The sequence below is a fragment of the Megascapheus bottae genome, chromosome 12, assembly GCF_031878675.1.
Source record: "Megascapheus bottae isolate mThoBot1 chromosome 12, mThoBot2.hap1, whole genome shotgun sequence".
NCBI classification, from domain to species: domain Eukaryota; kingdom Metazoa; phylum Chordata; class Mammalia; order Rodentia; family Geomyidae; genus Megascapheus; species Megascapheus bottae.
Genome location: NC_143520.1, coordinates 20649763 through 20674058, shown reverse-complemented (window position 1 = coordinate 20674058; position 24296 = coordinate 20649763). Strand labels below are relative to the sequence as shown.

The following is a 24296-nucleotide window of genomic DNA, read 5'->3' as shown; positions in this document are numbered from 1 at the left end:
ACTGGCCCTACCTGACTCCTATGTCTCAGTGCTGTGGGAGTGGAAGGGCTACTGGATTCTAAGGTTTGGCTCTGCTCTCAGGGCTTCTGCCCAGAACTCGGACAATTGCTGAGGCAATTTCTTTTCTGCTTTCTCTTTTTAGGATTTTTAAAAATTTCATCTCTGGGTTAAAAATGTAAAATATTAAAGAATATAGGATATACATTCAGATCTACCTATTAGTAATTCATATATATATATTTATATATATCACCTGCTTTCATTTAAATTTTAACATACATTGGTCATTTTAGAACAAGGTGTCCATTGGATGGCCTTGATATGACTTGTAGAAGGTGCACATTTGCAAACATATCTTTACTATTATTATTATTATATTTTATTTTATTGTCAAGATAATGTATAGAGGGGTTATAGTTATATTCACAGGTAGTAGGTGCATTACTTCTCACACACTGATACCCCTTCTCGTGTTTTTTGTCCCCGTTTCCCTCCCTCTCCCCCTCCCAATATCTAGCTTCCTTTATCCCTACAACATGCGCATAGGGATAAATAAAATAACAGCAGTAAAAAGGCATCAGAGAATTACTGAATGTTTGGAGAAATGGGAATATCTCATGTCCCTTGTATTGTGTCTAGAAATGCAAGTGTTTACAATGATCAGTAATGATGTGATATTTATGAGCCAAAAGCATGTTTTATGGGGGAAAAAGTAAAACCAGCTAGATACAAAAATCTCTGCATTGAAACAAGAGCCTATCCTAGGAATTTTTGGGAGGCATTTTTAGTACAATAGAGTTGATATTTTCAGGGGCACTTTTGGTGTGAAGATAATGTGTTAAAGTCACTGTTGCAGTCCCAAAAGAGAGTTGGAGAATTGAATTTAATAAAACAGATAAAGAGGAGGCAATATTTTTGCCTTATAAAGTAATTCATTCCAAGAAAGTGTGATTCCCCTTGTTTCCTAAACTGGTGACTGCAAAGTGCATCTTGGGTATGCATTTCAAAGAAGTTGATTCCTTCCCTACCTACTGTAAACGTCTCTCTTTCCTTTATTGAATATGAAAGTTTTATTTGAATATTTTCTAAATCCCAAACTGGCTCTACAGGTTCACGTGAAGTCTCGCTCTCTTGTCTGCCTCAGAATAATCATTGTATGTCCAATGCCTTACATGTTTTACATTCATTATTAATTTAACTATACTCTTATGTTTCAAATCCCCTATACTCCTCCCTGTTAGCTACTGAAATAATAGACCTTCGCCTTTCTTTCATTTGATCAGTTCACCTTCGTACAACTCAGCAGCTAACTTTTAGAGAGATGATGATTGGAGCAGATACAAGGCATCCTGTTATCTGGTCTTAATAAAAGACATTGGGACACAGCAGATCTTTTAATGAGTATCTTTCAATCTTTGGGGAAGTAGAGACACTCCACCTAAAATCGGCAACCATCTTTTCTGGTAAGCTACCTGAAGTGTCTTTTTGTCTCTCCTGTAGTATTGCTTGGCATTGACAATGGAAGGCAAACCACCCACCTTTTTCATTGATGTTGTGAATGATGGCTCTCCCCTCATTATCGGTAGTTATTAGGAACGTAATAAGACATTCATTTTCTCCTTGCAGAGAGCAGGAAACAGAACTATCCTTTGAGACATCTGCAGATAAAAGAGTCATTCATTAGGTTAACTGAGATTCCAAAAGAGATTATTTTTAAAGCAAAGTAGTATTGAGTTTTAATATGCAAATGAGAATTTTTAGTGTGGCAGAATGAAACAGAAAAGGCATGGAGTTTTAGTTGTTTTTTCCCCCCACCAAGTATGATTTCTGGTTTTATTTCATGATCCAGAACAGTCCCAGATGTGGTCAATCAGGACTTATCATCTTTGTACCTATCAAATGGATATGGGCAGGATTTCAATAGAGAGAAAGCACTGCAAGGCAGGTGCCCACAGCTGCTTGGGAAACAGAATGGCCCTGATTATGGAAATGAGGGACTGTGAGAGCATCTGGGAGGAAGGCTGGATTACATTTCTGCATAGTTCAAATGGATACTGATACTTCTAAAGGGTCCTTTCTCACAAAGATGCAGTCAAGATTGCTGACCACAGGCTGTCAGCACAGTGAAAATAAATTAATAGCAAGAAACAGAGGTAGAATTGTTAATGTAGCTCAGGGAACTATAAGATAAAGGTAAACCTCAGATTAGAAGGAACCTGGAATGACACTTTGTCATTCAGGACTGCTCTTTAGTTAATTAAAAACCAAAAAGTCCAGTTTTCCTAACTGAATTTTTTCTTAAGTTTGTTGAAAAGAATGAAACAAAACAAAGGACAGAATTAGACATTACTGTAACAGAAATTTCAATGGTTCAACTCTTCTTCCAAAATTATCTAGTATTTTATGAATTAAAACAAAACTAAAAAGCGAACCTCCTCTCTTCCGAGTTGGAGACATTTTTCTAATGATATTATTGCAAACACTACTCTTTAGAAACTGGTAAATGCAATGGATCATTTACTCTTAATCTAAATTTGTAAGACATATGGCCACATATTAGTGTTTTGATATGATAGGTCAGAGTATTAAATGGACACTACCCAAGAGCATCTTGGACACATTCTTTTTCAAGTCACAACTTCTTTCTGGCTAAAACAAAACGGTGTTAATAAAACAGAATTACATGTATTTCTCTGATCCTTATGAAAAAAAATCAAATGACAGCTTCCTTGGCTACAAAAGTATTATAGCTACAGAAAGAGAAATATTACAGGGTCATTATTTGTTATCTTTGTTTTGGGCTTATAAGATAAAAACCTGGTAAGTTTTGTGTGAAGTATGCCTTGTATTATTCATGAGAAGGGACTAAGAAAACATTCAGCATTATAAATATGATTTCAGATAATAGATTTAAGTGAATAAATGTTTTTGAACTCAAGAGAAACATTCATTTATTTGCAAAGAAATCCAATTACAAATTATCCTAGTTTGGTCATTTCCAAATGCTTATGATCATCTAAATCACCTGGGAGTTTTGAAAATAGGTTCTGGATGACTTCTCCGGGTTTTCTGATGAGAGATGCTGGTGATGTTCATAGAGGCTTGGACTTTGAGTGAGTGATTTAATAAGCATTTTAATAAGATGCTTCTGATTTAAAGGTTTAGGGGAGCTCTGGGCAACTCTTGATTAGTAAAATTTGTGTTATTTCCTGTGTTTGATGTAAATGGCACCGCATGTATAATTCATACTTCTGTTATTTTCAGATGGCCTTCATCACACCTCTGTCTCCTTTGCCACTCCAATTAACTACACAATCGTAGGGGCCCTGCCTTTGCTTGCTGGAGTGTTTTCTTCCTTCCTTCTTTCTACCACAATGGTGCAGATTCACATTTTTGTCTTGAATTCCTTTAATGGAACATTTGCTTCTCAGGTAGAATAGGTAGATAGCTTATCATACTCATTTCAGTAATATTAATCCTGCTTTAAATTTTTTTTTCAAATAGCACTGAAGCGCAGGGAGGTTTACTTTTCTCAGCCAGTATTTTTTAAGTCTTAATGGAACTGTGGCTATGACCTTTGAGTCACGACTCCCATCTTGCTTTAATTATTTCTCTGTTCCTCTTCCTAACTGTTCCAACTCTAGATGTGGCCTGTTTTGCAGTGTTTGGGTATTGAAATAGTATTATCAAATGTGCAGTGAAAGATTTGCATAATTAGCAGCTAAGGCCTTCTTTTGTTGTTCATAAAAATGGACCTTTCTTTCTTTCTTTCTTTCTTTCTTTCTTTCTTTCTTTCTTTCTTTCTTTCTTTCACCTTCTTTTGTGATTGTCTACATTGCTGCCCTAGAATAATACAGGGGAAATAAGATGTCCACTGGTCCATGAAATCATCCTTAGAGAAGGAAGAAATGTGAGAATATTGGTGAAGAGGTGGAGTCTGGGGATGCCCAGAAAGGATGCGAAAAACAAACTGTCTATACTACTGAGTCAAAAAAAAATCCTGTGTATTTTAAATCTTCAGCTCTGGAATCAGTTAGCAGTTCTCAAGGAACATGGTTTCCAAAGAGGGGGAAACAAAAGATTCTATGATATATACAGTAGGTTTACCCTGTGATTCTTTCTGTATCTCTTTCTCTTTATCTCTCTCAGTCTCTCTCTCACACACAATTGATTTAATGTATATAACAACTCTCAGAAATATTGCAAAGAAAATTACTGTCCCATTTTCAAAATTTGTATAATCATCATGGATAATATAGGTATTTTCACTATTATACTCAGAGAGTCCTATGGGACATACTTTGAATAACAAGGTGAATATGTAAATACTGGAATAAATTAAAAACATAACTACTTTAATAAAAATTACAAAAGGGCAATGCACAAGATTAAGTCCCATGTTCTTAGATGTGCCAACCCAAGGCACTCACAGTACAACAGAGAGACAGTTAATACAAATGATAAAGCTATGTATCTTTTATTTGACCATTAATGTCCTTAGCTAGGGAAAGGAAGGTTGCTAAATGACCCTTTAGATGGGCAAAGAAGATATGAGCATTTGGAAATGATATGATCAAATAATATAACTGGGGAAGTCACTTGTAACAAGACTTACCAAAAAGGCACATTAGAAATGTGAATTTTAAATTGACAGTATGACAAATACTTTTCTCTGAAGTTCATCATATTAGTGTTTTAAATATTAGTTTTATATGTAAGTATTCTTTATTTTAATATGTTTTAAATATGTGTATATGTATGTAGTCTATAATAAGTATTAGTAATTCAATTGTTATCTTAATTCTCCAAGTTAGAATTGTGTCCTCATCTTTTGAGTATATTTTAGTCAGACACACTCACACACACACACACACACACACACAAATAAGTAAACATTTTAAAGCTGACCTGAGCCTAGTATTTATCTCAAATCAAAGCATTTATGATAACTTACTCAGGAATATGTATACTTAAATATAGTTACTACCCTTGACACACTATCATGAGTTACGTGTGTTTAAGACTTTCTGCTTTTCTCCTGAAGCACATTAGATTTTCCTTGTTGCCACTGAATAGAATTCTTGTCATTTGCAGGACATTTTCATCAATTTTTGCTCATTTTCCAGAGACAACTAGTTAAGTCTCCCCAGTGTTTGCTAGGAAATGTGTCTAGAAAGATATGCTAAGACCCAGTACCAGTCACTAACTTAACTTCGATGCCCAAAGTGCTGCCTCACTCAGGTGACATAAAGATGTGCTTTATCTTTCGTGTTAGTTTCATTCACATACCATGTTGTCCCATTTATTATTTAGTGTGCTTATCCAAACACACTTCGTCAGCAGAAAAGCACAGACAAGGATTTTATGAGCACTGATCAAGCCCTCCACATACAGAAATGTGATCAGAACTCTCACTTTTGAGTAAAAGTAAATAATTTTCAAAAGAACATAGATGCCATTCTATTATTCCATTTTGGAAATAGATTATTTTCCCTATTCTCTTTTCATCTAGTCAAAGTCCACATTGTCTTCAATTTTTTTCCCCTTACTCAAGACACAACTTGGCTACCTCTATCATGTGTATGGAGCCATAATTCTATCTGAGCAGTGTGATAATGTGAAATTTATAAAGATGCAAGGCCAAACTCCACACCATTGTCCTTTTAGGAAAGAAGAACCTTTGCTTTAAAGAGGTTCATAAGTTATTTATTTATGTGGCCATCCCAGCCTTAATGCAATGGATTTAGATATTTGAGATAAAATCTTTTCTTAGAATGCATCTCATTTTAAGTAATTAAATTTGAAAGGAAAGACAAAAGCAAGAGCTTTGTTTGCTTAGCATATATTAGGAACTTCGTGAATTTGGGGGATGAGGCCAAAGGGAATTAAATATATGGCCACACAATGCCTATGATTGGAAGAATGGAAGTAAAAGCAAAATATGTGGAGGGATGAGGGCGAAATGACCATGAACAGAAACTGCTTAACACCCAGGAGCTTCAGTCAGGCAAACTGTTTTATAGCTGGCTTTATTGTATCTTGAAATAAGGCAATCAGATGATAGAGGATGATTTTAGATAGGGGCAGGGGGTTAGCACTTAGCTATTTCTTCAATTTTCTCCCTTTTTCATTTGGAAAATAAACGATTCTGGAATTCTCTACAATTGCATTTGTTAAGCAGAGGTGAACTTGCCAACAGAGCTGAAGTCCAATAAAATAGCTATGAATTTAAATTGCTCACATCCCAAGCCATAAAAGTTTTGCCTTATAAAATGCATCTACTATTTATAAAAAAGAATGTGAGTGAGCTAATGTCCTGGTGTAAACGGGGTCAAGCTACTGATACCCCCTGATTCACAGTGTGTCTGCCTCTGAGGAAATACATAAAGGAAACGAATTTAAGACAAGTAGCACCTTCTTCCTCACTGATGGTTGCCCCAATCAGTTTGCATTTATCCACACATTCTTCTTGAGCCTGGCCATCTGTAGACAGGTGACATTCAATACAGCTTCTGTGGACAGAATTCAACAGAATTTGTCAGTTCATGGTAGTGGAAAGTAGACACTGCCTTACTAGATATTGCCTTACTATTCCTGTTGCAGATTGTACTACAGGACTGTCTTATAGATGACATTGGGCCTTTTGCTACTTTCAGAAAGATGTCCAAGATGACACTGAATTATTTTGAATTCCACTTAGTAATCAATGTTCCCTGAGCCAACCTTGATAATAGCTACTATAATCATTTTTCTGTAGTGATTGCAGCTGATTGGTTAAGAAAAAAAATTGTTTCAGTTTTTGATTTATTTCTATATTTTCACTTTACTTTTTCCTAGGGAGAATTTATATTCATAAATATGATTAGTGTCTGGACAAAGTTAGGAATGATGTAACACAAATAATCTGTACCTCAACCAGAACTTTAAGAATGATTAGTGGTCTTAATATATCTTAGGTAATTATTTAAAAATTTCACTTTTGTGCTACTCTCTTTGATAAGGATGATTTTTTTAAAGCTTAGAATTAGTGTCTGGATCTTCATTAATTCAAGCTTAAATAAAGGATTGCTGTTTATAGAAGAGTACCTTCAAGGACATAAGGAAAGTAAGCTACCTTAAAGCTGTCTAGGGAGCAAAGTGAAATTTAGAGTCTGAATTAATCTTAGGCTGCAAATCACTTAGCAAATAATTTGTGCTTGGAGTAAGCCAAAATAGCAAAAGTTTTCTGAGATTCTATTTTAGATGCTTCTCCCTGCATCGCATGGGTATGTGTACTGTGCTTGAAGCCTCTCCTTCCATGCTCCCTGAGTCTCAGTTAGAGCTTCACTGTTAGGGCAAATCCTTCCTAATCCATGGACACAGCTAGATCCTTGCAATGGAACCCCAGAACTCATTTACAGAAGGGGCCTGTGGGAATGGGGACAGAGGACTTGTGAGGTTGCCTCTGTATAATAAGTACTATGTCTAAATTATATATTTATTTGGGGTAACGGTGAGGGCCTGGTGAGGTTTGGAATACCTTTGCACATTTCTCAGGGGACTGCTCCAGTAAGACTGGCAGGTCTTCCCTTGCCCTGTAGTTCAATAGCAGATTTTGCATGCCCATTGTGAATGGCAGCCCACGTATCTCTGTAATTACTTTACAAAGCATCTGTCTTTCCCATTACATTCTCAACACAAAGGTAGATACTAATTGTAGCAGTCTTCTCTGTTCATGGTCTAATATCATTCTTGGCATACAGCAGGTATTTAATACGTATTCAATAAATGAATGTATGCACAAATAAATGAATGGACAAATTTCAAAATAACAGAAACACTAAGAAGATCATTCTGAGTCCCAACTTTGAACTAGTTTGGTTCTTATTTTATATTTCATGAACCAGATTTAAGAGTGAATCAATCCAGGCTCTGGTCACTCGTTCCTGTAATCCTAGCTACTCAGGAGGTTGAGATCTGAGGATCTCAATTTGAAGCCAGTCTGGGCATAAAAGCCCATGTTCAACAAATTACACAGAAAAAGCTAGAAGTGGCACTGTGGCTCAAGTGGTAAAGAGCTAAAGAAACTCAGGGAATAGCACCCAAGCCCCGAGTTCAAGCCCCAGGACTGGTGTGCAAGCACATGTGAGCCTGTACGAGCACACACACACTCACACACGATTTTATCATGTTTACAGATACAAAGTAATGGCAGTCCCGTACATGCTAGCTAGGGAATCACTTTTTCACTTGAGCTGTACTTTGTGTTTGTATTTTTTTTGTCTGTTGTGAGCCTTGAACTCTGGGCCTGGGCACTCACTGTCCCTGATCTTTTCAATTCAAGGCTATTGCCCTACCCCTTGAGCCACAGTGCCACTTCCAGTTTTCTGGTGATTTATTGGAGATAGGGGCCTCATGGACTTTTTAGGGTCCAGGCTGGCTTTGAACCACAATCCTCAGATCTCAGTCTTCTGAGTAGCTACGATTACAGGTGTGAGCCACTGCACCTAGCTTTATTTTGTTTTTGAGGGTTTCACTAATGTTATCAGAAAGCCTTAAACTCAAGATGCTTCTATCTCTGTCTCTTGAGCAGCTGAAATTATAGTCATGGGCCACTATGATTGACTACTTAAATGAACATTTTACTTTTTTTCCCTTGCCATAACGGGGATTGAATGCAGGGCTATACACCCCCTAAGCAAGCACTCCACCACTGATCTCAAGCCCAGCCCTACATGTTACATTTGATATATTCAAGGAAATCTAGTTATGCCACTCTTCTGACATGTGTTATAGCCATGGGCAGTGACTGAGAAGTCTTGCCACTTGAAAGGTGAATGACCTCTGCATAAAAAGTGATGTACCAGTTAATGAAAATATGCATAGGGAACTTTGAACTGTTCATACTGCCATAATTACTTCAAAGCAGGAGAAAAGCCTGGCATCTGTGTTGGTCATTGTTTTAAGTCAGTGTCTCCAGAGTCACCTCGGTGTTACCTTGGGCTCCAGGGAGAACAGGGCTGATAGAAAACATCTTTAGGACAGGGACTAAAACTACCCCTAAGGAGCAGAAGCACCTTGTAGGGCAGATCACCTCAAAATGAGGATAATCACCAGTAATAGCTTGGCTGCACCCTGAAGCCAGAGAAGTCATGACCTGGAAACCAGATACTGAGACAGTGATAACAACTTTTCCAGGAACCCAGGAAAAGCAGAATTTAGATAATGACCAGCCAGGAAACTGTAACTGGGACTCTTAAATCATGTCTATGTTTAGTGTCTGCTGCTACTTATTCCTCTACTTAGACCAAATTCTCAGGTTTGGATCCTGAAGTCACTGAAGGTGAACTAAAGTGTCATTTCCCTATGGCAATCTATAGCACGGAATCGCTTTCGTTCCATATTTCTCTCGTATTAAACTTTCCTATCACTTCTGTTCTGTTGGATTCTTAGGATGGACTCACGGACTGAGCTCAATTAGCATTACTAACTTTCTGGTAACAATACTGTCTCACGGCCCAGTCAACATTGAGATGCTTTTTCATCTGACCCACAAAATTTGCCCCAATTTGACCAAGTGATTCCTAATAAATGAAGTAGTTCTCTTACTGAAAAATAAGAAAATGTGGGTTTTTTCAGTTGTTATTGTTCTTATAGGATGAAAATAGAAAACACAATAGGTATGTATAATGACAGACCATAAAAAGGCACCGAAGAACACAAGCAATGAAAGTGGAGGGGAGGGGGTGTGGAAAGCGGAGAGAGTCCTTTTGCTTCTTTGCCTCCATCAGCCTGAGAGTAGGAATGAATTCACCTGTCAAGTCAGGAGCTCCACTTCTAGATAAGAAAGCAGGTTTGGGTGGCACCCCCACCCCAAGGCACTGACTGCAAGTGGGTGGCAGCAGAGTCTCTCCAAGGTATTTCTTCTGAGTGGCTGCAACTGCAACTCAGGGGCCATGTTCTACCATCAGTGTGGGACATTGGCCCCACTTCATTGTCTCTAGCAGAAATGCCACATTGTCATTGTGTAAAAGGTAGGAAGGAGAGGGGAAAGGAGGAAAGGGAAGGAGAAATAGAGAAGAGAATGATGAGAGAGAGAGAGAGAGAGAGAGAGAGAGAGAGAGAGAGAGAGAGAGAGAGAGAGAGAGAGAGAGAGAGAGAGAGGACAGGAAAGAGTGAAGTGAGGAAAGAGCAAAGAAAGGAGAGAGAAGAGAGGAGAGAGAGACAAGATAAGGGAGAAAGAGATGAGACTAAATGGGAGAAAAGATGAGAGAGGTGAGAGAAAGATAAAAGAGGAGAGGAGAGAGGAAAGGGGAGGCAAGGGCATGGGCGAGGAGAGGAGAGGAGAGGAGAGGAGAGGAGAAGAGAAGAGAGGAGAGGAGAGGAGAGAAAATACACACTATATCCAGGTTCCCAGCCATACTGTACATTTTAATAAATATTCAGAGACCAAATCCAGTAAAGATTTGGGCTCTGAATTTACAAAATGTCCTTAACACTTTTATCATAAGGAAACCTGTCTACAAAGGGTACCAAGGAAGGCATTACCTTTTAGAATGGCAGGGGTCACCACAGGTAGGGCAGCGTTCACAGGTGGGCCCTGAGGCTCCGGGGTTTGTGCAGACACACTTGCCACACACGCAGTCCCCTCGACCACTGCAGAGTCCCCCGTCTTCAGAGACACATGCATCAGTGCTGGTGGTGCAGTTGCAGTACTCACCAGTCCAGCCGCTTCTGCACACGCACTCCCCACAGTCACAGTCCCCGTTATCTGTAAAACACACATTTCATGTAGCTTCTGGTCCACCTGAGGTTGTAAGTTTTTTAAATGCTATTAAAAAGACTAAATAAGTAATTGAGAAAAGTTGTGTGCATGAGTGTGTCTGGGAATCTAATGTGTATGTGTGTACAAATATTTAGTGTGTGCATATATAGTCTCTCATATATGTATATTATACTCAAAAGACCTGTTGAGTGAAAGAGCAATTGACAGTTATCTGCATCTATGTCAAGACATACTCCCACAGCACTTCATAATCTATGTAATTCATAATTGAACCAATTAATTTAAAACTAAGAATAACTAACTATTTTGGGCTGATGCTATTAAGTTTGAGATGTAAGTGGTCTTTAAAACTAGGATGTCTTTTTTGTTTCTTCTTCTATGAAAGGGAAAGTATAGGGAACAATTTCTAATCTGTGGTATTCTGAAAAATGATTTATGGGTATCATTAGATGAAATATGCCTTTCCAAATGCCTTGAGAATACTCTTATATTACTAAATGTAAAATGAGGTGGCAGAAAATAAGAAAACCCTTATTACCAGAGCAGAGAAACACTACCAAGGCAAAACCCCTAAACATTCCTTCAGAATTTAGAAACCTTTCTCTTTCCTGGTCTCTAGATCCGATAACCTAGTTCATTGATATTTCCAAGCAACCAGTCATCTTGAGTAACTGCCCCTGTAAAACAACACCTTCTTTATATTGATCTCATGTAGAGGGAAGATGATAACCAAAGATCAGGACAGAATTACCAGACTCTTTTGAGAGGGATAGATCTTTCTGGAATGCCATTGACAAATAACTGTAAGTACATAATAGGAAGAGTTTTTTCTCTAATACTCTTTGCCCATTATGATTCCTATCTCTTAGAATCAGCATAACAGAGACTAATAGAATTTGGGTAAGGAAAAAAGAAATCAGTGAAGCCCTCTATCTTTGAGTGCTTCCAGATGGTGGAAAGACCTGGGTGATTAAAGAATTTTGTGGTCATAGCATTTCAACAAAACAGCAACTAGCCACACATAGAATAAGTGAGAGCCACAGGAGCCAGGAAGCAGTGCCATGTGTGGTTGGTTGACTTTGCAAATTAGAGCAGCAGAATCTGTTTGCAATGCTAGGCTCACTTTCTGTGCCTACACTAAACCCTGTGCCTGGCACAGCATAGATACTGCATCACTTGGTTGAGTTTAAATAATCTTTTTACTTTTCTTATATCTTTAAAAAGAGAAAGTGATTAGGGAGCAACAATTCTTGTGAGATTTCCAAAAACTAAAATAGCTTTTGAGTCATGATTAAGGGTCATAATTGAAGGTACTATAAATAGAAGATTAGTGAAGTTTTCTGAGCCCAGCTGAAGACACCATTATAGTTCCTAAATAGAAATGCTATATCTGATTCAAAGAGAAAACCATGTCAGACTTTCTAAGTGCAATAAGCAGATTAAGCTTATTTCTGTTATTTCTCCCCCACACCTCACAAGAAGAAAGAATCAGGGAGAGCTATTTGGCTGGGTACTGGTTGGTCATTTCTGTTGCCCTCCAACCCCTTCATTCAGAATAAAACACAGAAGTTAGTATCCTTCTTAGATCACACTTTGGGTCTGTTTTAAAAATAAATGAACATTTATTTAAAAAATATTGTGTGGAATTCTGCTAAATGAATTCTTTTCATGATACAATGATATCTTTGGTTGGCTTCATATAACCTCCAGATTGTGACCTGTGTGTATCATGAATAAAGGGGACTAATCATGGTATGGAAAACAGGAAATTAAGGAAAAGAGTCACCTGGGGAAGAGCCTAGGTTTTTTTTTTTGTTTTTCTCTCCTGTTAGGGAAGGCAGATTCTGTTAGAAGAGACTATTGGCTCTCTCCCACCATGCACAGGAGACAAGGACTCTGGAAAGGATTGCAAAGCCTTTTCCTGACCCTTGCTCCATGGCAGTAGAAGATGGTCTTGCTGTCACCTACCTCCACATAGCAGCCCTTTGTGTCTCACGCAGGAGAAATTGTCACACTGGCAATATGGCCCATAAATGTTTCCGTAAGGAGACAAGTGGCAGATGCATTGTCCACAATAGCAGTCACCCCTTCCGCTGCATGAGGGATGATCCGGGGCCTCTTTGCAGGAATCTGTGCTCAGTGTGTCCTCGCCACACTCGCAGTGAGGACCCATGTGGCCAGAGTTGCAGGAACATACCCCACACTGGAAGGAGCCATTCCCATGGTGGCATTTAGAACTGTTCACTTCTATCTCTTTCTGACAGTCACAGTCACATTCTGGATTGATAAGTATTTCCAGCGTGTCCCCCAGCCCCATGGGCTTTATGAGAATATGCCTACTTCTCTCACAGTTTGGTATGGTCACAGTTATGTTGAATGAAGCCTGGAAAAGAAAATAGTCATTATCTGATTCTTCCATCCACCAATCTGCAAGGAGATAGGCTAGGCATCAGTCAGTGTCTCCAGGTACATTTATTAGGAAATCGTTGAGATTTCTGAAAGGAGTGCAGCTTTAGTGGACTAAGTTCATTAGTGGTCAGGGCAAACCTTGGTTCTCATGGTGTATCGGCTGTCTACTTACTGTGTCTCCCACCTTCATGTGAGAGCATTTCTTCTGGTGTGGGATGAGGGTGCTGTTGTTACAGACAGCTGTGAAGGACAGGTTGAGTCCTTCTGTGTCTCCTAACACCTCCAGTTCCACTTCAGACCGGAGTTCCTTTAGTTCAGACATAAACATACAGTCAGAAGAAAAAGAAAAACAACATAGATGAATCATGTTCATTTAAATACAGATGACAAAAATAAATAAGAGTCTAAAAGAAATCTACTTTATTGTTAATCAAATGAGCAAGTAAGCCATCAAGCTATATGTTGTTTTGTATTTTAGTGACTCTAGCATCATCAGTTATAAGATACAAAATTATCTAGTGACAGTGAAACTACATGACAAAATAGTTCAACCTGATTTGCTGCAATATAGGATAGCCACTAATGTTTGAATTACTTAATCCTTTCTAAGGGGCTAGGGGAAATGCAGATTTTGTGTATGTAAAAAATAATTCTTTTGCTTATGTCTTGGTAATGATGCATAGCAATGGCTCCCTTTACTTGTATGTGTCATCATTTCTTAGGTCATAAAGCAGCTTTAGTTGCTTCGTAAGGAATACAGAACTGCAGCCATTCTTCCAAGAAGGAAATTTTGCTTCCCCGATATCAAATTTACACCCTGTGGTTCTATTTTGGTACATTTCTGCATACATAATAACTTTTCATCTCAATATCGAACCATAGCTCAAATGCTGGGCAGATATTTTACAATGGCAATTACCCTTAGCACTTACAGTAACAACAACGCTTTTAATGAATTAAGGTAACAACAATCACAATTGTCAATGAAAACTTGCCATGATTGCAGCCTGGCACATGGTGGTTACACAACACTATTAATTACATGATGGATCCGTATTTTCATGGTTTTAAAATGTGGCAGACAAGTGTGCCTTAAAGTCATTACTGGGATTTTAAAAGCACTTATTGTGCATGTAAAGTCAGGTCTGGGATAAGGCTGTGTTGTTTGCTTTCTGAAGCTATTCATTTTATGTTTTCTATTTCTTATTCAGTTACAACATAAGTTTGTATTTGGGGTTGTAAAACTCATTTTCTTTCTTTTTTAAATTTATTTTATTTTGCCAGTCCTGAGGCTTGAACTCAGAGCCTGAACACTTGAACAACTTTCTCAAGGCTAGCACTCTACCATGTGAGCCACAGCACCACTTCTAGCTTTTTTTTCAGTGTATGTGGTACTGCAGACTGGAACCCAGAGCTTTGTGCATGCTAGGCAAGCACTCTACCACTAGGCCGTGCTCCTGGCCCTGTAAAATTCATTTTCTAAAGATAAAAATAGAGTAAAATCAATTTAAAATATTGCAAATTAAGTTATACTCCAATTCATTTAAAAGTGTTTAAGTTTCCACTGGCATTTAAAAAGAATATTCAAATTCAAGTTTTCCTGATGTGTAATTTTACATACTGCATAGTAAGATGATCCTTCCTTTCTCCAAATTCTGCTTATCCTGACATCAAGAATTCAGGCAGAAGTAGAGTTGAGGACAGTCGCAGAATATACCTACTTCTCTGAGTGAGTCAAGAGCTAAATGAGAAACGAGGGATGTCTCTTGATGACAGATGACAGCAAAAATGAGAGCTAGTGACATCATCTGACATAAGTGAAAGAAACTGCAACATTGATAGAAGGATTAGGATGCAAAATTGACCATGCATATTTTAATGTCAATTTCCCAATGAAAATTCACAAAAGTTAATTTATATTTTCCATCATTTCATCCATTCATTTTTTGCATCTTTTATGAGCTGGGCAAAGCAGATAATAAATCCCAGTAATCCAAGGAATAATTAATTATTGATATTAGTATGGTGAGATAAAGAAAGGCAAATAAGGGAGAGATGTTCAGGTAAATATAGTTCCAGTATTTAAGCTTTTGATATCAATATGTTGCTGTGAAGTACTTATATAGCTACAATTTGTGAACATACACTGCCTCTGCCCTACTAGAAGGCAATCAGAACCATTTGGTTTTTCTCTCAACATATTCTCTTGCCTTCTCTCTCTATTTACAATAGGAAATATTCTGTCTGTAGATTTGTGTCTTTTAAAATCCTGGAACACATTTAAAAGAACAGCATAGAAACATACCTTGAACTAGTGCCACAATCTACTTGTATACCTTCCTCTGTGAAACCTAGAGTTCCACTAACTCCAGAGCAAGGCTGTATAGGGGAAAAATAATAGATACTTCTTGCTAGTTTTGAAACCATAAATAAAAGCACAAGATTCAGTTCTAATAATTAATGCCTTGGTTTCAAATATCCTGTAATTCTGTGAGTGACTTGGAACCACAAAGACACATGAAGCCGGAACATAGACCATTCTGAAGAGGGGTACATTTGTTTTGTCAGTTGTGGAGCTTGATCTCTGGGCTTGGGCACTGTCCCGAGTTCTTCAGCTCAAAGCTAGTGCTCTACCACTGGGCCCACAGATCCACTTCCGGTTTTCTGGTGGTTAAGTGGAGATAAAAGTATCACAGACATTTGGTGCCCAGGCAGGCTTTGAACCATGAGCCTCAGATACTCAGTCCCTGAGTATCTAGGATTACAGGTGTGAGCCACTGGAGCCTGGCTGAGGGGTACATTTTTGACAATTCACTATTTTTTAATTTGCTTAATTTCTTTGAAGCTATTAGTGGCCAATAATTTCCAAAACATTGGGTTAAAGAAAATCTAGCATATTATCATTCAATGAGGGACTGCTTTGTGATTTTATTTGATTTTACATATTAAAATTTTAATTACTGCATGAGATAAAGGAAGATTTTCATAATGTTTTGTTGACAAGCTTTCCTGCCTGGAAGAATTTCAAGCATGAGTTACTGTGGTGATTAATATTTTATATGAGCTAAGAAAACTGAAATTTCTCAGGATAATCAGTGAAAAAGAACTGCCATCTACTTACAATTTTAATGGCAAATCTATTCTTTTTATTTTCTGAGTATCAATGAGGTTAATCTCACTCTCTTTGGGTGAATTTCAAAATGAGTGGGGTGACATCAGTTTTTTTTTAAAATACGTAGTTCCCCTTTCCCTGAATATTTCCAAAGGGATCCATAAAATGGATGTGAGTATGTTACAGTGTTTAGCTTTCTAGAGGGCTATGGTACATCATTTAGTTAAATAACACTTGATTAGTTTATGCTCATTACTGGTGTATATGGCATATGTGTTTCCTAAACCTCAAACATTAAAGTTAGAAGAATTTTATTCATCTAGTATTATGTAAACATTGTTTAGAACAAGTTTCCTAAACAAATAGAAAACACTTCTGCCTTCTAAAATTTTCCTTCATACCCTCCTAGTGGGTCCTAACTTATAGTATCATTTACATCTTTGTATGGCTTCTGTGATTTGTTTTTAGGGTTTGCTATAGTTGCTGCTGTTAAATAGAGGCCAGAATAAAGAATAATATTTCAAAAAAGGAAGAGTTGGGAACTATCCATTCATTGTTGACTTGATTGGAAAAAGGAACACAGAAGGAAAACTAGTAACCCTATTGGTATGTATATAATTTTAAGGGAGAAATTCCACCCTCAGTGTTAATTTGTTAATTCGGAGCAAAAATAATTACAGACATAGTAATTAAACCAATGGAATTGGCCCAGATTTCCTAACATAAAGAGTCTACAACATGATTTGTGTAGTGTGATTAGGTGTGTTTATGAAGCTAGCATTTGTAGCTTCTCCTGTTGTCTCATGAAGTCTGTACAGTTACATTTTCCACATAACTCTGCTATTCACTGGCAATTTATATTTAAAACTCTCAAAGAGTTTTAAAACTCAAGGAGTCATTTTAGTCAAATTAAACTTTGATGGGCACAGTGCTATTGTTTGTTATTGTCATAAAAAATCGTTAACTTTAGAATCAGGTTTTAGATTTTTTCATTTATCAGGAAGGTATGAAAAATGAATTAATTAAAATTTATACCTTAGCATCAGTAATTCTTTGGATAAGAATTCTCTGTACCAGCAAATGAAAGTGAATTTTACTAGCTATGTCTGAATACCAATGAAAAACAGAAGCCACTTTCTAAGTAAAGTATCATACTTCATATGCCGAGATGATGAGCTGCAGAATGTTGCCAGAGTCTTTCTGAAGCAGTCCCACTGTAGCTCCAGGAATAAGTTTGGCATAATTCTGTAACCAAAAAAGTATAAATTAATCTGATTGCTCAGAGTAATTGAGAAATGTAAAGTATGGGATTCAGCCTGCTGGTTTGTGATCCCTCCTATTTAACTGGCCAGGGAAAACAGACTCATGATAATGTTTCTCTTGAAAATAGTGTTACATCATGCTGCCTACCAAACTGATGTGGGAAATACAAGCCAGAGTTGCTCCTGGGAAAATCCTGAGTCCATGGCTGTGATTTATATCACAATAGGAGTCAAATTTCCAACAATTACAGAATGCATATAATGTATTCTATTCCTGGAACATCCTTTGTCCAAAAGTTTTGAGTATGCATCTAGGAACTCCTTCTTTTTGTAATGTTGCCAGAAATTAGCTTCCAGCACACACATGGGCAATGAGAGAATCCAGTTGCTCTAAGTGATTCTGTATAGAGGTCTTAATGAGCAAAGACTTGATGGAGAGAGTAGATTGTTCTGTTCAGTGTGCTGTGCACTCTTGCTTTCCCATATACAATGAGCATTCTCCTAAAGAAGCCAGCACAGTCTAGGAGTTGTTTGGAATCATTTACAGCTGCATTATGATGGAGTCAGAGCCTGCTGCCTACATTTTCTTGAGCTGTCATTTCCACCTGAGGAAGACATTTCATATCAGTTGATCAACAGTTCTGGGGTCAAATATTGCCAGAAAAGATATACTGAAAAGAAGTGAATTTTCAAGACAGCTGGATATTAATAGATTTAGGTTGAAAACTGTGTTATTTAAAAATAAAGATTTCTAAAGTGTATGATACACATACTAGCTTTTCAAATAAAGACTCCCAAGAATGTGTGTGTGTGTGTGTGTGTGTGTGTGTGTGTGTGTGTGAGAGAGAGAGAGAGAGAGAGAGAGAGAGAGAGAGAGAGAGAGAGAGAGAAGAGTTATAGGTATCAATAACTGATATCCTGTAATCATCAAAAACCATCCCAGAGGCCATCTGATATTGTGTGAGTCATAGCTACTTTGCAGGTAGTTAAGTAGGTTGGATATGCTGTAACATCCACAAAAGACAACACATTTTCTATCACTTGTGATCTTCCTATTGCTGTATGTCATACAATCAGGTGACTGAATTTATTAAAATTATATATAGAAAAGAGTAAGCAAGTTCTGAGTGATAAATTTAGTATCTCTTCTAGTTCCAATGTAATTTTGAAATCAAATTCCAAAGACGATACCAGTTTGGGAAAGCACAAAAATCTGGAATTGATAATACCACTAATTATAATGTGTACACTACATAAATAAATCACATGGGAAATGACAGAGAATGAACAGAGTCAAGGCAATGGAAAAGTACAAAAGTGGGTAGGGGTTCCCAGGGATTTGCTGGAGTGGAGCACTTGGGGGAGTATAAAATTATTATACCTTTTGTTGGGTGAAAATGGGCTTCAGTTTTGATTTGCGGCTTTGGTAATGTTCTACCTTTGGAATCTAAGCATTTAAGTATGTCAGATGTTTGTCTACATTAATACTACATTTTAATATTGAAGAGTTACATGCCAAAAAAGCAAAATAATCAGACAACATTCCTCACCTTATTCTTTCTCCACATCACTGCCTGCTGACTCAGGGGGAACTCGTAAAATATGACTTAATCTCTTCAAATAAACACATGTCACAAATAGCTGTGATGTATGAGACCTGTGGTTCGCAGCAAATACTAAGTGGGAATGTGAATTCCACTCAACTGGAGCTGGAATAAGTGTAAATTTGGCTAATCCCCAAAGAAGAGGCTGAGGGAATCTTTAGAGCTTGACGAAGGAAGTTCTTGATCCCTTTGAGAAAGAATGAAAACTCTTAGCTATATAAGAAATGGTCATCCTTGAAATACATATTAGTATCCCTATGGATACAGTGTCATGGATATTTTCCACAAGCACTAACTTAAGTGGCCTCAAAATTTGAGGTTAATTTTGGCTAACAAAGCTGAACCCATCTACTTACCAGGTCATAATTACGATCCTGACTGTGGTATGGCATTTGGCATTTGCCTATTAGGACAAGTGGTTAACATTAATTGCACTTGCTGATTGCCATTAGAGCAAGGGTATGAAAGAGTTGGCTGCCAGTAATAATAACCAGCGATAACACTGACAACTGTGTAGAGGGAAACTATTAATTAACTTCTGGATGCTGATTCCCCAATCCCTCTCCTTGCTAGAGCATTTCAAATAATTAACTAAAAAAACATGGACAATTTAGCTTCATGGTCTAACACTGTGAAAAATTCTGCTTCAAATTTTACACTATTATGATTACTATAAATACCATGCATCAAAATGCCTTCTTCTCTAAAGTCCTAAAATGCTATTATAAGTTGTTGTGATTAAGAACATTTACTGTTGGGAAAGGATGATTTTGTAGGCCTGGCTGTGATGAATTACTGCATTGTGTCTCTGAAAGATGACGCTTAGTATTAGAAACAGTAAAGACTATAAACATGGTGTTGCATGAGCTGATTAGAAACTCAAACTTCTATGTCTGGGCTTGAATTCTTTGTTGTTATTCGGTGGATTATCCTAATTATGGACTTTCTCCCCTCCTTCTATGCCACCCAGGAGCTCCTGGGGTTGCTTTTCTCACTTACTTTTTCTGATCATCTTACTTTTTTTTTCTTCAAGTTCTATTTATTTTTCTACTGGCTTTCTCATTTGTCCAACAGTTTGGATTTGCTCCAAATTCTTCTTGTCAAAGAGACTGAATAAGAAGTAAACAGGGGTCATTTAATAGGCTGGAATGACAGAATAGAGAGGCACATGTGAAATGACATCTGTACACTCTGGGCACCTCTCAGAAAATATCTCAAAGGTGGATTCTGCTCAATAGCTTGTCACCATGTACAGGTGCTAGGCAGCATTCACAATCATTCCTGCTACTTGAGAAATTATCTGACCTTTGAGTCCGTACTTAATAGTAGTTTTGTTGGGTATCTGAACTTAGGCTTTGCCTTGGGTGGTGGTAACCCTAGATCCTGATGCCTTTCTCCTGTGATATTTTCTGTGATGTCTGAAGACTCTTCATCTCCTTAGAAACTGTGTGATCTGTGAGGCCACACTACTCATACCCTTCATTAGAGTGGAAGAAATCAGAAATTAACTTGTGTATATCAGCTAGAAGCATTTTCTGAAAGAATGAGTCCATAAGTCAGATACTTAGGGCAATCAGCTGCTTCTCTTTAGTCTCTATACTTGCTTAAACCACTTTTTATGTGCTGGTATGACAGCTTGGGCTCTCAATCAGCTCTCTTGTCATGGTAGCATCAGAATATTTATTGTTCTGGTCTTACGAAGAAATAGCTTCAGTAAGACAGAAAGAAGACTATACCATGTACCAGTCACTTTCTATATCTGTAACAAAATACTTGAGGAAAAAGAGCTTGAAGGAGGAAGGATTTACTTTGACTCACAGGGGTTGTGGACTTGGCTTGTTTGTTTCTGGGTAATGGAGTGGCAGAACATCTTTGCAGGAAGTATGTGATACAGCAAACCTGCTTAGCTTAGGGTGGCCAGGAAGGAGAGGAAAGAGGAAGAGACCATGGGAAAGATATACCCTTCCAGGACACATCCCAAATGACCTATTTCCTCCAGCTAAGCCCTGTCTCCTAATAGGTATTGAGGTTTGAGCTAACCAGTAAGTTGATCCATTCGTGAGGCTGACTTTTTCATGATGCAATCACTTCCAGTAATCCCACCAGCCAAGGACCAAGCCTTTTACACATTAGTCCTTTGAGGGGACACTTTCAATAAGAAAGAATAATGCAAAAATCTACCAGCAAATTATTCGTCAATGTTAACAGAGTCTAAACTCTGAGGCAAATGGCTCAGACTGTGAACTTAACATTGAAGAAGACTGTTGGATTATAGATACTACCTAACTCCAAGACTATCTATAAAGTTAGAGTAATCCAGAGGGTGGTGTATTGGCAAAAGTATAAGCAAGTCGATCAAGAGAAGAAAATACAGAGCACAGAAACAGATTCACATAAATCTAGTCAAAGATCAAAGACAACAAAACAGAGTGAAAATACAAAATAGACAAATAGACAAAATAGATATCTATGTGACAAAAAATACAAATCTAGGCAGACCTTATACCTTTCACAAATATTAACTTAAATTAACTAATTTTCGCACTGGGAAATGAAAACCACAAAACTCATAAAATATAACGTAAGAGAGAATCTAGTTGACCTTGAGCTGAGTTTGGTGGTGGTGATGGTGATGATGGTGATGATGATGATGATGATGATGATGATGATGATGATAATGATGATAATGATCATGATGGTGGGGATGGGGGTGGTGGTTTGTGTGTGTGTGCGTGTGTGTGTTGAACTCAACCTAGGCAGTAATCCCAAGCTTCTTTCTTCAAAGCTAGCACTTTATCATTTGAGCCACAGTTATATTTCTGAAGTTTTGGTGGTTAAATTTTCCTACCTGGGCTGGCTTCAAAGGTAAATACTCAGATCTCAGACGTCTGAGTAGCTAGGATTACAGGTATGAGCCTATATATATATATTTACATATATATATATATAAATAGTGATGACATTTTAACTACAGCACCATGCGCATGATCTATCAGGAACTGAGGAACTACACATAACATAAAAAGCTTCTCTATGATAGACAATGTTGAGAGAATGAGAAGAGAAGCCACTGCTTGGCAAAGATCATAGGCAAAAATATATCTAAGATTATTTACCATAAATAATCTTACATACACAAAGACAGGAGACAAAGATCTGAACAGACACTTCTCAGAAGAAGGTAGACACACAGCCGAAAAACACATGAAAAGATGCATCACCTCATGCCATTAAAGAAATGCAAGTTAAGTGAGATGCCACTGCACACTTGGTCACAAAGGTCAATACTGAAACATGGATAATACAACATGTGACACAGAATGGAGAGCCACAAGAACTCTCTTCCATTCCTGGAATGCAAAATGGTATGGCAACTGTACATACATGGCAGTGGTAGTTTCTTATCAAATGAAACCATCTCTTACCATATGATCAAGCAATCAAATACCCTGGAATTCATCTAAAGGAGTTAACAAAGTTATGCCTACACAAAAAATTGTACATAATTGCTTTTACCAGTTGTATTCATAATTGCCTAAATTTAAATAAATATGAGTGGATAAACTATGGTACATTTTGACAATGGAACATGAACACTGACAAATAAGGAGCTATTAAATATCTTGAAGAACCTTAAATCTATATTAGTACAAGAAGGAAACTCATCTGAATATTGTGTTTTTCCAACTGGTTAATGTGGAAAAGGCAAAACTATGGAGCCAGTTCTAGGGATGTAGCTCAGTGGTAGAGCAGTTTGCCTCACAAACAGCAGACCTCATTGAGTTTAATCCTCAGCACTTAAAAGAAAAAAAGAAAAGAAATGCTCATTGCTTATCATCGACACAAAGGAAGGAAGATGAGTAGACAGGGCACTGAGATATTTTTTAGGGTAGTGAAATTACTACATATGCTACGACCGTTCAGTGAATGCTATTACCCAGTTTGTCCACACCCACACAATGGTCTAACATCAAGAAAGAAGTCTAGTGAGAATTATGGAGCACTATGGAACTTGGGTAGTCATGGCATATCAGTGTGTCACTAATTGTAACACCTGTGCTACTCTGGGGGAGACACCAATGGGGAGTACACACATGTGGGGCAGGGACCTGTGGGTAATCTCTGTACCTGCCACTCAACTTGGCTGTGAACTTCAAACAGCTGCAAAAATAATCTGGGTTTTTGTTTGCTTGTAGGTTTTTGTGCCTGTACTAGGGCCTGAGTTCAAGCTTTTTTGTTTCTTTCAATCAAGGCTAGTGCTCTATCTTTATGCCACAGCTAGCTTTTGGTGTTTCACTGAGATAAGACTCTAATAGAAGAAAGGGTATCAATGTTTGTGAAGTTATGCACCTTCTATCTGGTAAATATAATGTAACCCTTCTATTAATCACAATAAAAAAATATTGAAAAAAAGACTCTCGTAGACTTTCCTGCCTGGGCTAGCTTTGAACTGTGATCCTCAAATATCAGCTTCCTGAGTAGCTAGGTTTACAGATGTGAGCCATTGTACGTGCCCAACCAAAGTCTGTTTTAAAAATAAAAAATGTCTGTTCACTAGCAGAGTGCTGGTGACTCACATTTATGATCCCATCTGAGTTTCAGGCAGAAAGTATATGTACCCAATACAGTCAAATCCATGCAATGTCCAGCTGATCTAATTTTAACAATGCACAGAGAAGCAAAGGTTCATGTCGTCAAGGAGATGTGTTTGGAAATGTCACGTAAACCACAGCAAGTGCAGGTGATTTTTGAAGCAGCTCAGATCTATTATTTATCCAGGCACAGGAGGTTGTGGCTAGGGGTGCATCCCCAGGCAGACTTCAGTTCACATGGGCATCTCCTCTGCCTCCTGTCTTATCCCCTTGTCTCAGGAGCTGTTCCCAAGACGGACCCAATCAGCCACAGAGATTAGTTGAGCGGTCTTGCCACTCCCAAACTCCTCCTGCCTTTTGGATGCCTGCAAACTCAAGCTCCTGGACTTTCTGCTTGTGTGGGGACCCTGGGACTCCAGGGAAGTGGTAGGAATGTCAAGGAGGAGGAGAGCATGTTGCTCTTGACCTGCTCAGGCACCAGTGAGTACCCTACATTCCTGAGAAAGAATATCTAGGACATCATTCATGCCTGAAACCATTTCATGCTTCACA

The 24296-nt window shown here is 37.9% G+C and overlaps 1 protein-coding gene across 1 annotated transcript in view; it reads right to left on the bottom strand.

Moving 5' to 3' along the window:
• Positions 1–24296, bottom strand: part of Itgb6 (integrin subunit beta 6) — a 59026-nt gene that overhangs the window by 11181 nt on the left and 23549 nt on the right. Inside the window, exons 5-10 of the mRNA XM_090342764.1 lie at positions 17442–17531; positions 13347–13481; positions 12734–13148; positions 10528–10750; positions 6415–6512; positions 1539–1658 (exon numbers count right to left, since the gene is read on the bottom strand). Of these exons, the coding sequence (XP_090198890.1) occupies positions 1539–1658; positions 6415–6512; positions 10528–10750; positions 12734–13148; positions 13347–13481; positions 17442–17531 (1081 nt within the window). The remainder of the gene's footprint in view (positions 1–1538; positions 1659–6414; positions 6513–10527; positions 10751–12733; positions 13149–13346; positions 13482–17441; positions 17532–24296) is intronic.